Raw genomic sequence first — 13,814 nt, 5'->3', positions numbered from 1 at the left:
CTATAGAACGCTGACCAGAACGTCATGGTGTGATGGAGCCATGATATCTTGCATGAGGCTCCACTCCGATTGAGATTGACCATCATGTTTAGCTTCTTCCATTTTCTCATGATTTCTCCGACAGTGGACCTTTTTTCACCAAGCTGCTCGGCAATTTTGCACCTACAATGAAAAATTCAGATCCCTCCATGTTTTCTAAGTGGGAGAACTTGCAATATAGCAAATACTTATTTTCTTCACTGTATAATAAAATGATTCATTTTCTGAAAATATTGAGATTGTCTATCTACAACAGCTCTCATAATAAAATATAAATAAAAATTAAAAAAATAATAATTTCATCAAATCAAATGTAAATGACTTTTCTGTAAAGTTACAACTGCGCTCATAATAGTTTAGCTTTATGTAATTTTGACCTTTAAAAGCATTTCAAAGCACTTATTGTAATATTCTGACTGTATTCTAAAAAGGTTCCTTTGATACTGTTCATTACACGTTTCACGATAGAATTATTTTCCTCAAAATATTACAACTATAATTACTCATAACTTAAAAAGCTTCATATGCATAAACAAAATTCCCAATTTTGAAATAAGTTTTGAATTTATTTTATTGTGGCACTAATAGTCTTGTAAAACATGGAAAATATTTCCATAAGTCTAATCATACGTATGTATGACTATTTTGACAATATTTTAATTTTACTATTGCTATTATGACTTTTTTGCAGGGGCAAAAACAGAAGCTCTCCTCACATCACCCTGGGAAAAAAATGATTACCCTTTTTCCTTATTATATTGATTATAATATATATTTCCAAAAGGTGGAGATAATGGTTAGAGCATTGGCCTCACAGTTCTGAGGACCAGGGTTCAAATCCCGGACCCACCTGTGTGGAGTTTGCATGTTCTCCCCGTGCCTGCGAGAGTTTTCTCTGGCCACTCCAGTTTCCTCCCGCATCCCAAAAAAATACATTCAATGGAGAGTCTAAACTGCCCGTAGGTGTAATCGTGAGTGCGACTGTTGTCTGTCTCCATGTGCCCTGCGATTGGCTGGCAACCAGTCTAGGGTGTACCCTGGATCCTGCCCATTGACAGCCGGGATAGGCTCCAGCACTCCCCGTGATCCTTGTGAGGATAAGCGGTGAAGAAAATGGATGAATGGATATATTTCCATCGAACACCTTGTTTGCCAAAATATTTTTCTCATCCGTTTTTTTTTTCTTTTGCAATGTTACATGACACACTTAGCTTGGCCCTGATACTACTAAATTTTAGTCCTCTTGTGTACAGAATATCAAAGATTTGTCGTCAATGCACAAGTCACTGAAAAGCGAAAGGAAAAATTGCAGTGCTAGGAGCAAAATAAATAATAATGGAAAATCAGTCCCACTTTAGGGCACAAAATTTTCTGGAAAAAACAGAAGCAGTTTTTGCAGTCATGCTTACAAAAAAACCATTTATGTTGGTTTCAGAGCTTGGCGTCCATCAGTCCACACTCATCTCTTTATTCTCTCCCTTTTCAATGCAATCAGACGCACGCATTAACTCCAGTGGATGGAGGTGGGGGAGCATTCCATTAATATTTCGCCTGTTTCCACGGTGTTTGCGCCATACATCAATGCCCCACCTCTCCTTTTGCAGCCATACATTACAAGTATTTTCAGAATACTTCATTGTCAGCGCATGGCAGCCTCATTACTTATTAAGATAAGAGGGAAGATGTGCTGCGGCAGTTCTAAGCTCCTCCAGCGACTGCTTTCACTGGCAACTCGGCTTGGGTAAAAATAAGTCAGCCGTTTAGTTTAGTCGATGCAAAAAAGTGCTGGTCAGTGTTTGATAAACAACCCGGAGTGTGATCTGGCAAATCCTGGCCCATTTTAATGCTGTCCACTCACTGGACACTTTATTAGGTACACCTATATCATCTATTGAGAGCCTAATGAGCTGTATCCAAAATAAATCCAGTATCCATTCATTAATTTTATATTGTGCTCGTTGTCATTTGTGTTTCAGGGGAGCTGTAGCCTACCCCTCCTGACCTTTTGTATGACTAAACTTAAATATATCGACTACATTTCTTGTGTTTGTGTGTATTGCATATAAAACATACAACAGAACCTGCAAGGTTGTTGAGCATCCCATAATGCATTGTGTTCAAATTTGGAAGAATAAATTACCATCTGAAATTGAGGAAAGAGTAATAATTTGCTTGTGGGTCCAAATTGTTACCGTCATTAACTTAACAGTAACACAGGCCCGTTTTTTTTCTGGACTTTATGAATGTAGACGTGAAAGCAATAAAACTATTTTAAATGGAAAACTGTAGTTAGCCAGGAAAATGACTTTTAAATACTCCAAATGGATTATATGTGAGTTACAATTACAAGTTAAACATGGTTAAAGGTCTAATCTGGAGGAAATTTATTTTATTTGTGTATCATACAAATGTAGCGAAAATTTCACAAAAAAATATTTTAAAAAATTCTCAACACAACAGAAATGAAATAAATTAGCACCAAAGTGCACATTTTCTTTGTAATCCGAATGCCTCCGATGTCTGTTTCAAACCGAGGCTCTGTAGAAGCTGCTGCCGTGTGACGTCACGCCAAGACAACCCCAGTAAACACAATGGCTTCCTACGCAGACAATCATACACGCTGTGAGTAGGACCTCAAGTGTAATTCAACCTTTCATGTTCGAACCGGAGTTGACAAACGCAACACAAAGACAGGATTCAGCGAGACCTGATGAAGTTCACGTAGAACTTCGCACCCAAAACACAGACTGGTAGGTGCCTCAAGAGATCTCCGTAAACCTTGTTGACGAAATAATTAATTCAAACGTGTTTAAACGTCTGATGGTGCTTGCACACAACAGTGAGTCGTTTGTTGTTGTTGTACTAGTGACTGAGTCGGCGTAAAACAAAACTCGAAACTTTTGGTATCGTTCTGCGTTTAAAGATCACATGTTTATAGTTACATGCATTTAGCCCATACTTTAAATAATGCACCAAACACCTGAGAGCACACACCGCCGTAGTCGAATTGCAGGAAGACCTCAGCATCAACAGTACACTAACTTTGTAAAGTGTCTGATTTCGTCACCTCCTGAACATCACATGAATACGGATATTAGCTGACATATCTGTATCGCTATTGTACTTACATTTAAAATGAGGTAGATACTTGTCAATACTAAACAATTGAACAAGTATGTACTTACTTGCTACCAAAGCCAAGTGAACGCTGCACCAGGTTTTCAAAGCAGTCCTCCGTGAAATGCTTGGAACATATTACTGTCCACTTTGATTTGGAAGTCCGACGCGCCAGCTTTGTCTTTTTAAACCTGGTCAATGACCTGCCCATCTGTTCATCATTCCGCCATTCATGTAAGTTGACTCCGTCAGCGTATGACGCAGAACAGCCGTATACAACACACTTCCTCGATTACCATCTTTGCTAGCTTTTTCACTGTCTGACTAAATGTTGTCTCGGTGTGACGTCACATTCCACAGAGTTATGTAACTTGCTGAATCTAAGTGACATTTCGAAACAAATCTCGAAACTGACTTTGACGCTAATTTATTTCATTTCTGTTGTCTTGAGAATTTTAAAAATATTTTTTATTGAAATTTTAGCTACATTTGGATGATAGACAAATAAAATACAATTGCTCTGAATTAGAACTTTGAAGCAAGCGGTTTTGAATGCAAACATCTACAGTAACTCCGTCTATACTGTACATTGGTCTTCTCAAAGAGGGGAAGTTGCGTGGTTTTAAAACTGCTATCAAAACTTGAAAGCACCCTCGCTTCACAAATTATTACCTGAGAGTAGCATTTCTTTTAAAAATCAAAGGAGATGTACTGTACATGAACACGGCAGCGAGACATGACTTTTGTCAATGATTATTGACCAAATGTACTACGGTCAAATACGCAGTATTTTGACAGTTTTAAACAAAAATGATTGAAAAAAATGGGGGGGGGGGGTAGATGACTAATTCCAAATTGTATGATGGGCATTCCAAGTTTTGTTTGAAATTACCCATTTAAAATGTATTTTTCAATTCTACAGAGGATATGTGGCTGCAGAAACAAGAAAAATGTCATCATGTAATAACACTAATTATGGGCCTGTCAGATTTAGACATGACAATTAGCCAGCAAGCACAAGAGCTGAACTTATAACACATGCAGTAATTGCTCATTAAGTCATCTGTGTGATTAATTACAGCAGAGTTTGCCAGCCAACACACACACAAAAAAAAAATGCCCAAATGTTGAAGGTTGCACATTTCCATGGCAACAAGCATTTACAGGATATAGTTGGCTGTATCCATATTGGTAATGGAAGCAACACTTGTAATAGAAGGTCACACAAAAGTGGAGCTCTGAAGATGTAGAGTGTTTATTTAATCTGAGTATTTTTATGATTATTACACAACAAAGAAGTCAAAAGGACGATTTGGGGACACATAATTTTGTGGGATAGCGGCATCATTATATTATCCATCAGTTTGAGGGTGCAGCTGCTTAATAGTCATCTCGTGTCGAGGTTTTGGACCCACTGAAACTTATTTTAAGACATTATAATTTTGCTTTCATTTTTCCAGCATGTGTGTCATTCTTTCCTGGAATGTTCGCCACCTCAATAAAGCTCAACATGCTTCCCAAAGTGTGCTTCATCCAGTTTGGCCTTTTAAATCACACATAAAACCAGGTTTGGAACTGTACTTCTGAAAATAGGGGTCATAGGCCTTTATTTACTCGAGTGAGGGAAAATGAATTATTATTATTATTATTATTATCTGAGAAAACATTTACCTGCTGCTGTTTTGATTAGCAAGTGTTCAAATGGACTTAGCAGTTAACTCCCAAATCTTGAATCGTATCAGTTACGCCCCTTTTTGTTCCTGATGAGGAAAAATGTGGCGTGCATTCAAGGAACATAATTATTTATCTTTAATGGTTGACACCCCCACCAATTTATTGGGGCAGCATGGCTCTCTGAGAAGAACCAGCCAATATTAGCATGAACATCTGGTTACCACAGTGTCATTTATACTTTCAAGAAGAAGAATATTTTTATGGTCATGAACATGCACACCATGCACCTACACAAAAAAAAAAAATCTTTCCATTTTTACCCATCACATCACGCTGCTTGGGGCAGCTGAACATGCTACATTTAGTGTTAATGAAAATATTAAATGAGCTTAGATTAATTGTGGGCTGTCACTTTTTTTGGCTCTTGTAAGTCTTGGTTAAGTGGCTACTTTTAATAAAAGTCATCACAAGAACAGAGGAGACTGCAGGGGGGATGTAGAAAGTCACATTCATGTTCACTTTCCATCTAGTTTAGCTGTAGCCTATTATCACTCACGTAATGCAGTATTTCTTCGTAGTGAAGGCGTTAGCTGTGAATGTTCTTGTCTGACATCAATTTACTTGAGGGAAACACATAATGAGGCCAATGTAACTGCATCTTCTACAGGGACACCACAAAACAAGTGCCCTCTACAACAGCACACAGCACAGCTCTCCAGAACTACAAGCCTAGTTTATGCGAAAAAAAACTAAAACAATTTAAAAAACAAGTCTAGTGTTTCTTTTAGAGGAATATGGACAAAGCAAGAAGAGACTATTGACTATATGAGACCAATTCTAATATTACTTAGAGAAAACCCATGAAAATGCAAAATGCAGTTTTCAAACAATTCAATTTATTAAGGCCCAAAGAAAATCCAACTTCCAATCCTACTTTAAAAACGTGTGACTGAAAAACAAATACAGTGTAGAAATGTATGCACCTTACCATCTGGTAGTAAACATTATAAACAGTCACCTTTAGAAACTGCATATACCTTATGAACTGCCAAATTTACCATAAACTAAAAAAAAAAAAAAAAAAAAAAAAATCTATTCACAAAATTAGTAACATTCGTTTGACACAGGATGGCACCTTGAAAATATAAACAATTGCGGCATCTGCCTATGACACAACTACTGTTTTTTGGGTCTCTTGCCTTTTGTTGACCTTCATTGAAAAGTCATACTATATAAAAGGTACTGAGTATTTATTCATTTAGGGATCTCTCCGTGTGGTTCACATTCTCTCTTTGGTACTTGTTTAACATCCTCTATCAAATACACTTTTGCACGTGATTGCAGCAACAACCTTGGTCTGGATATTTCTTGACTTTTAGTCACAATAACTGATAGTCGATAAATTTGATATGCTGAATGTAAGAGACTAAACGCTTTTATTTTAGACTAAGTATTTGGCACTTATGATCTGTCTTACTGTCTTTCTGGAGTGAGTTTTCTCCACACTGTGTCATAGGTTTCCCTTAGAGATAGGGTCACAACCTCGGCCATCAGGGAGGGGCTCAGAATAGTGCCGCTGCTCCTCCACAGAGACTGAGGCGGCTCGGGCATCTAATGAGGACACCTCCTTGGTGAGGTGTCCCAGGCATGTCCCACCGGGAGAAGACCTCAGGGATAACCTAGGACTCCTGGCTGGTCTGGGAACGTCTTGGGATCCCCTCCAGAAAAGATCGACGAAGTGTCTGGTGAGAGGGAGGTCAGGGCCTCAATGCTAAAGCTACATCCCCCATGAAATGACCTCCGCGAAGGGGAAGAAAATGGATGGATGGATATACAGTACTTATAACCGTCAATTAATTAAAACTTTCCAGGGCCTGATGCTGTGTATGCACACACACACCTAATCAAGTAATACTTGTGTGATTTTTTTGGGGTTCAACAAATCCATCAGGAAACAGGCCTGTGCGGGCAGTGAAAGTGAACTCAACTATCGCAAAAGAGGAAAGTCAGTCAACTCATACTGTAATTTCAAATATAGCCAGGCTTTCCACAGATTTAACGTTTGTATCAGCTTTTTCTGCACTTGATCCAAAAAAAGGAAACCAATTTTTTTTGAAAGCAGAGAAAGTATATTGTCCAACAAAATGATAGCCATTTATAAATGAGACACAATACAGAAACTGGCAAAAGAATAAGATTTTGACTGTCCAATGTCCATTGGTTTTGGGTGTGTGTGTGTGTGTGTACATGTATTATGAGAAGAGTAACATAGGCAACAGATAAGCATGCAGCTGCTCATCCAAGTTGTTGTGAAAGGTGAAAAAAGATGTGACGAGCTCCTGCTTGAAAAGTACTACAATCAAAACAAGGCAATGCGGTTCTCTAGGGGAGAGGGTACGTTGTGGGACTTGTCATGTCAGTGGGCACGAAAGAAAAATGTTCATTGGCTTTTATTTTTTTGGTCTTCATGAAGTCGTCAGCTCCTCTTGTGTATGGATCAAGGTAATGTGCTAAGATGGGTTGGGGGGGAATGAGAAGAAAAAAATACTTGCAACGAGGACAAGATGTGTTTGACAGGTCGACGCGTAGGTTGGTGGAAAAGGGCCACTTCAGTATCCAGACCTCCTCAGGTAGTCAGCCATCACATATGCTTGCTTGTTGAGCACTCCTCCATGGATACTATCTTTCCCCATAACCATAACCAATACTTTGTCAGTTCTGGCTACAGAAATATTGTATGTTGGCCCTCCGTCTTGATTCTTCGTCCGGAAGTCCATGGTCCAGTCACCATCAACGTGGAGGCTATCTCTGAGTACAGAACATTTTTTATTGCCTAAAGTCAGACCCTGGATGAAGAAAGAGTCACGTTCCTTTGCCATCATCACATCGATTTCGGCGGGCGTGATGTTGGCGAACGTTCCGCCGCTTAGTGATGCCCAGACATATTTGGCGTCACCATAACCAACAATGGCCGCATCCTGACAGGTGCCTTCTGCCATCAGTCTCTCCACGTAGCTCTGCCAGGACATATTTAATGTAGATGAGTCCAAGATGAAATGAGACAACGCTGTAGACTTCTCTTGGATTGTAGTTGCCTTCGTCAAATCCCCAGCTTTCTTGTGAACTCACCAACCAAGAGAAGGCACTGCGGCCAGACAAAGGCTTGGGTGCGGTCCTGACTAAATCACGCCGCTTTTAAAAGCATTGCTCATTGCATGCATGGTATTGTGTCACATTGTGTGACATCACCGCCTATGAGGTCACGTGGCATCGCAGGGCTGTATGTTGTCATCATATCGCTTACTTACCAGCATCGAAAGTCACGTTTTTTCCACCTAGTGTTCCAGCTTCCACAATATGCTTGATTAGGGAAACCCTAATTTGGCTTGTGTTGACTGTCGCGTGTGTAGCTGTGCGTCAGCCTGACATTATCCATACCTTTCTCTATCATAAGGCAACGCATCATTTACATTGTGCCTTAATAACACAGAAGTGACAGTTCGTTCGATCAAACAACAGAGTCCACCCAGTAAATTGTAACTGTAGAATTAATGGATCGTGGAGAGTTTCACACGGATGTACCTGTGCCGGAGTTCCCACGACAGCCCCAGGGCAGCGCATCCATCTATGTCTTTTTGCCAAATTTGATTTTAAATATTAATCACGCTGCCCATACATCTTGGCTCTGAACAAATTGCCAAGCAAAAAGCACAATTGTCTGCGAAAAGGTGCAGCAAGAAGGATGGTGGCTTGGCGGGGAACATCAATGTTTCATTTGGTGAAATGTACAAGCCATGACAGCGTTTTACAGATAATGCAAGTGTCGAACTTTTCTTCCTTATTGAGAAGAGCAGAAATGTGAACTTATGTGATGTAACTGTAATTAATGAGTTTTAATTACTAATGGTGTAAGCCATCACCGGGTTGATGTCATAATTATAGGGGTGGGAGTATAATACCAACAATCTTTTCATATCTTATGTAAATATTATAGTTGGAATTTACATATTACACAATGTTTTGCATAATCTGCCTTAATATTTGAAAATTTCTGAAAAATGTTCCCATAACTAAATTTTCAGTTGAAAATGTATTGTGCATGAATTTGATGATATAAAAGCATTGTATATAGAAATAGAAAAATTTCCAAGGTTGTCAGTATTCACGTTAAAAAAAAAAGTGGCAATGATCAGCACCTTGCTTGATGTCATTTAGAGTATTTGAACTTTAACGTCATGAAGAATTCCTTGTTCAAGAAGCTCATATTTTAAAAGCACTCCTTTTAGATTTGACATTAAATGTTGTCAAGTTCATAGCTGAATGGTAACATTTTCATTGCTGTCACTTGTAACACCAGTGGAGAGTTCTAATTAGAGGACAGCTTTACACAATAAGTTATTTTAATGTTATAAAAACAGTACAATATTTTACTACAACGTCAGCTAAATTCATAATCTAATGGCGAATTCTCCAAAGTTGTCAGCACTTGGTTTATCCAAAAAAATTAATAACGGCCCCTTTTTGGCACGTTTCTCTCCTCGACCCCCCCCCCCCCCCAGCTCATGAAGTGATAAAATAATAATTGTAAATATATTAAATTGGGCACGTTTCTTTGAGTTTCAGGGTTTCTACATGTGGTCTTTTTAGCCAAAGTGACAACTGTCAGCGCTTCACATTTAAGTTATAAAACCATTTCCTTTATATTAAATCTTAAGGGGGGTGGCCCTTGATCTATTACAAAAAAATGCGTGCAATTTCCATTCTTGATGCCACTGTAAGTCTTTTCACAAAAACGTTTGTTTGAAATGGTTCATATCCAATGCCTCGTTAGGAAAGGTAACGCATAATTTATTTTCAACGTTGGATAGCAAGAGTAGCTATCGATACCCGTTGCTGCTGTAGTGTAACATGAGAGACATCGATAGATCAAATTAGCAGAAAGATTAGATTTTAGTCTTACTGTAAAAAAAAATATATAGATATATTCATGGCTAGGTGTTTATTTTTGTAACTATGGAAAGATGGGGGGAAAAAAGAATATTTCCTAACTACGTACGGAGTCACATCTGAATGTCCATTTAAACACTGAAAGTAGAAAAATAAAAATCTATTCCTACACTGTCTCTTCTTTGCAGAACTCTGTGGAGAAAACAACTATATGTACTATATAGTAGCAAACTTATTGCAGTTCTAATCAAGACTAATGACTGATTTTTCCCAGCCAGCTAAAGATGATACATAGCTCACTTAAGGACAGGGGGCAATGTGGGGTACATTTTACCTCTGACAATTCACCACCAACAGTCAATAAATATTGTGCCACATTCCATAGCTGTGCTTCGGGGGCAGTAGAGTTACTAAGGCAGTTTCTCTACAAAAACACATTCCTGTTTACTGTACCTCTTTGTTGACTGGAGCTGAATTTGAAGTCTCCTGAAAGTTAGAGTTAAATAAAAACATAATGCAATAATCCGGACTTTCATAACTCCTCTTCTTTCGTTGTTTTTTCTTATGTTAATGAAATTTACTGTCCCCCCAAAAAATCCCCACACACAACTGGTATTTGTTGACAAATGCTACATATCAAGATCCTTTAAGACGTGTGTAATTCAAGTGTGGTTTGAATTGAAAAAAATGTGCAACAACTGAATTTTCTGAAATTATGTAATTCACTTGATATACTAACCATTGTGTTCAAGCAATGATTTTATTAACTCGCAACTTTAACTTTTTTGATGATAAAAATAAAACTATTACCTGCATCAATAAGTATATCATTTAAGTACTTTTTAAATCCATTTTAAACTTTTAAATCATGAATTGTACTGTAAGATAATTTTTAAAATGCTGTTTAATTGACTTCAGGTTGGTCGCCCATATAAAACTATTTTTTTAATACATTTTAAAAAAGTTAAAGTATACATGAAATAAAATGTGTTAATTCATAAAATGATACAGTACTTGTTACGTCTTTTACAAGAGCAACGTTAGATTATTACATGCATATTAGTACCCATGTTACATTCAAAATATAGGACCAATAATTTATAAAAATTAATTTCGGATATTGTTAGGGTATTTTCTCCCAAATTTTATCTTTTTAACATGACCACACGATGGTGGTATTATCCCGTGATACGTTTTGTTGGACTCATCAGGACCCAACCTAAGTCAAGTCCAGGCTCATTGAATGTCTGCTGCTTTTGTATGCATTTTTCAAAAGTATTTTTTTCTTTACTCATTGGAGCAATTATTTTAATTCACTTGTCAATTTAACATTTATTCTATACAGCCAAGTCCAATGAGCACGTCTTCTTTAGCCATACGTCGCCCGAGTTCCACTAGATGGCAGTAGTGCAGCATCACACCAGTGCATCTACTCTTGCCATTGTTGAAAGGGGCACAAGCTTGTCCTCATAGTTATGATTAATCACAAATCAATTATTAGAGCATGTGGCAGCCCTCTCAAGTAGACAGCTGAATTGTGAATTATCATCACTCACCGGTTTCATAATCATGTGTCAAATATGCAACTCAATTAGGCCCAGTGAAATGTGCCCATTTAGGTAAGACACTTGTACACGGCTCCCTTCATCGCCGCAGTCCATCAGTGCACGATATCATGGGGGGGTGGGGGTGGGTCACTGGCGCACCCCGAGACCTTATTTCAGACAGCATCAAAGGATTAACCCTGTTCATGTGTATTTTGCTTATCCACAGTGGTAGATAAGAGAAGAATAAGGTTGGAATCGCCTTGCATGTTTCAAGTGACCAAACTCAGATTGTTTTTACCTCAAACAGTGGGGGCTAAGTACGGAAGTACAAATACTCCATTACTTTACTTAAGTGGATCCTGGAGTTATCTGTAGGCGATTTGCATATTTTTAGCTTTTGTTGATTTTTTTTTAGTTTTTACTTCCTGTCATTTTTTTTCTCCTAACTTGGTCAAATAAATGGGCTTGTTTTCAACTTTGGCAATGTTAAAAAGAAGTAAATACAGTCAACATAAATAGAAACTCACTGTGGTTGGGATCTGGATTGAGTCATTGAGATCTGGGGGACTCACCAGGCGGAAAAAAACAGTGGGAGTTGTGACATGGAGATCAACCAAGCAGCCACGATGGTGCAACAGATTCCGAGAAGTTAGATATTCTCCATCCAAGGCCTTATTTAAAAGTTGTTTAATGTTGTCGGCTCCAAGAATGATACGTGGCAAATGTGTTGCGGCTTGTGCCTCAAGCCTACGAGATACTAGTGTTTAGAAAAAAGTTTAATCTACAAAAAAAATAATACTGGTTAAAAAAAAAAAAAGATTTTTTTTTCACTGTATTTTATTTTCTGTCAGCTACACTATGGGAACATATTTGGTTGTATAAAAGCCTGAGCCAATGCTAGCTGATTTCTCTTTGTATACGTATATGAAAGTTAAAGAGGGACCTTTTTCTTTTGTGCAAAGTTCTCAAAATGGGTACTGTAATAATTTACAGTGCTTTTTTTCTTTTGACCTGATGAACATCCTGAAGTCCACTACTTGTATTGCTCAAGGTTTTGAATCAGTAATTTTACTATTGCCGGTGCTTCTTTTTTTTTTTTTTTTTTTTTTTTTACAAGTACTTGTCCTTAAGAGTGTAAGTCCTTTTGCTACCTCTGCTGTGTCATGGTCGCCTAAATGGGGGGTGGTGGGATACATGCAATTGAATTACACAATTAAATGTGGTTTTATACTACATTACAGTTGTGGTAATCATGGTGTACAGAGCGCACCAGATTATCAGCCTCACCCAGCACATTTGTAAAGGAAATACCAATTGGTACACACATAAGACAACGCCTGTGTAAAAGCTGCAAGTGCCCATATTGAAACGCACATTGAAACACGTGAAATTTACAAAGAAAGACGGTACACAGTTTTCAAAGTTTTAATACCTTAGCTTAGCTTAATATAGCAACAACACGGTAGCACGAACACAGCTGGTTAAAAAAAAAAATTCCGATTAAAAAAAAAAAAAACAGCCGCGGCAACACAGTAGCACAGCACTAACAGAGCCAGTTAAAACAAAAACATACAAAAATAAATAAATAAATCACTGAGACGTAGCAGTAACACAGCAGCAGCAGGCTAGGGCGCTATCATAGCCGGTTAAAAAAACATACTAGTAAAAATCACTGAGATGCAGCAGTAACAGCAGCAACATGCTAGCACAGCGCTAACAGGGCCGGTTAAAAAAAAAAAACATACCAGTAAAAGTCACTTCCTCGGCACATATATTCCACTGGTCTCACGCTTACCTTTTCCACTCGAGTGCCCCCTTGTGGCCGTTAGAAAAAAATGCACAAAATAGCCACATCACCACATGAGCCGAAGGGTTGAAAGCGTGTGAAAAAGTCGCGGTTTATAGGTTGGAAATTACGCTTATTGGTGCAATTGCAGCCAGTGGAGTAAAGTGGAGGCTACTGTTATTCAACTCAATGAGCGAAGAGTCAGGCAGGGCTTCTTGCCTGAAGTCAGCTGGGATACGCTCCAGCTCACCCGCAACCCAGATGAACACAAATGCTAAAAATGGAAGGACGGATAGTATCACATTGGAACAACTTGATGCGAGATTGACTGGCAACCAGTCCATTGTGTCCCCATCTCTCGCCGAAAGTCAGCTGGGGTAGACTCCAGCTCAACCACAATCATAATGAGGACAAGTACTGCGGAAATGGAATGGAGGTAAATTGTGTCTCCAAATGCTATCGAATAACCCTGACCTCAGAGATATGACTATTTTCTTCATTTGTTCATTTAACCTTTGTTAATCCAGGTAAAGCAATTAAGAATAAAGTCTCATGTAGAATGCCAACCTGACAACTCAAAGATGGCCGTGATGCCTTATCCAGTATTGGTTTTAGGCATGTGCATGATGTGAACATTTCATAGTCTCAAAATTAAAAAGAAAAAAAGGCTTTGTGAAATTGTTTATGATTTTGAAATTCATGGC

The 13,814-nt window shown here is 38.3% G+C and overlaps 1 protein-coding gene across 1 annotated transcript; it reads right to left on the bottom strand.

The window, feature by feature from the left end:
- Positions 1-7,029: 7,029 nt before the first annotated feature.
- Positions 7,030-8,006, bottom strand: LOC133497961 (profilin-2-like). The gene has a single exon (XM_061814259.1). It carries the CDS (start codon positions 7,857-7,859, stop codon positions 7,440-7,442), a length of 420 nt encoding a protein of 139 aa, XP_061670243.1. The 5' UTR covers positions 7,860-8,006; the 3' UTR covers positions 7,030-7,439.
- Between the last annotated feature and the right edge of the window lie 5,808 nt (positions 8,007-13,814).

Source organism: Syngnathoides biaculeatus, chromosome 3 (assembly GCF_019802595.1).
Source record: "Syngnathoides biaculeatus isolate LvHL_M chromosome 3, ASM1980259v1, whole genome shotgun sequence".
NCBI classification, from domain to species: Eukaryota; Metazoa; Chordata; class Actinopteri; order Syngnathiformes; family Syngnathidae; genus Syngnathoides; species Syngnathoides biaculeatus.
This window is presented reverse-complemented; position numbering and strand designations above follow the sequence as displayed.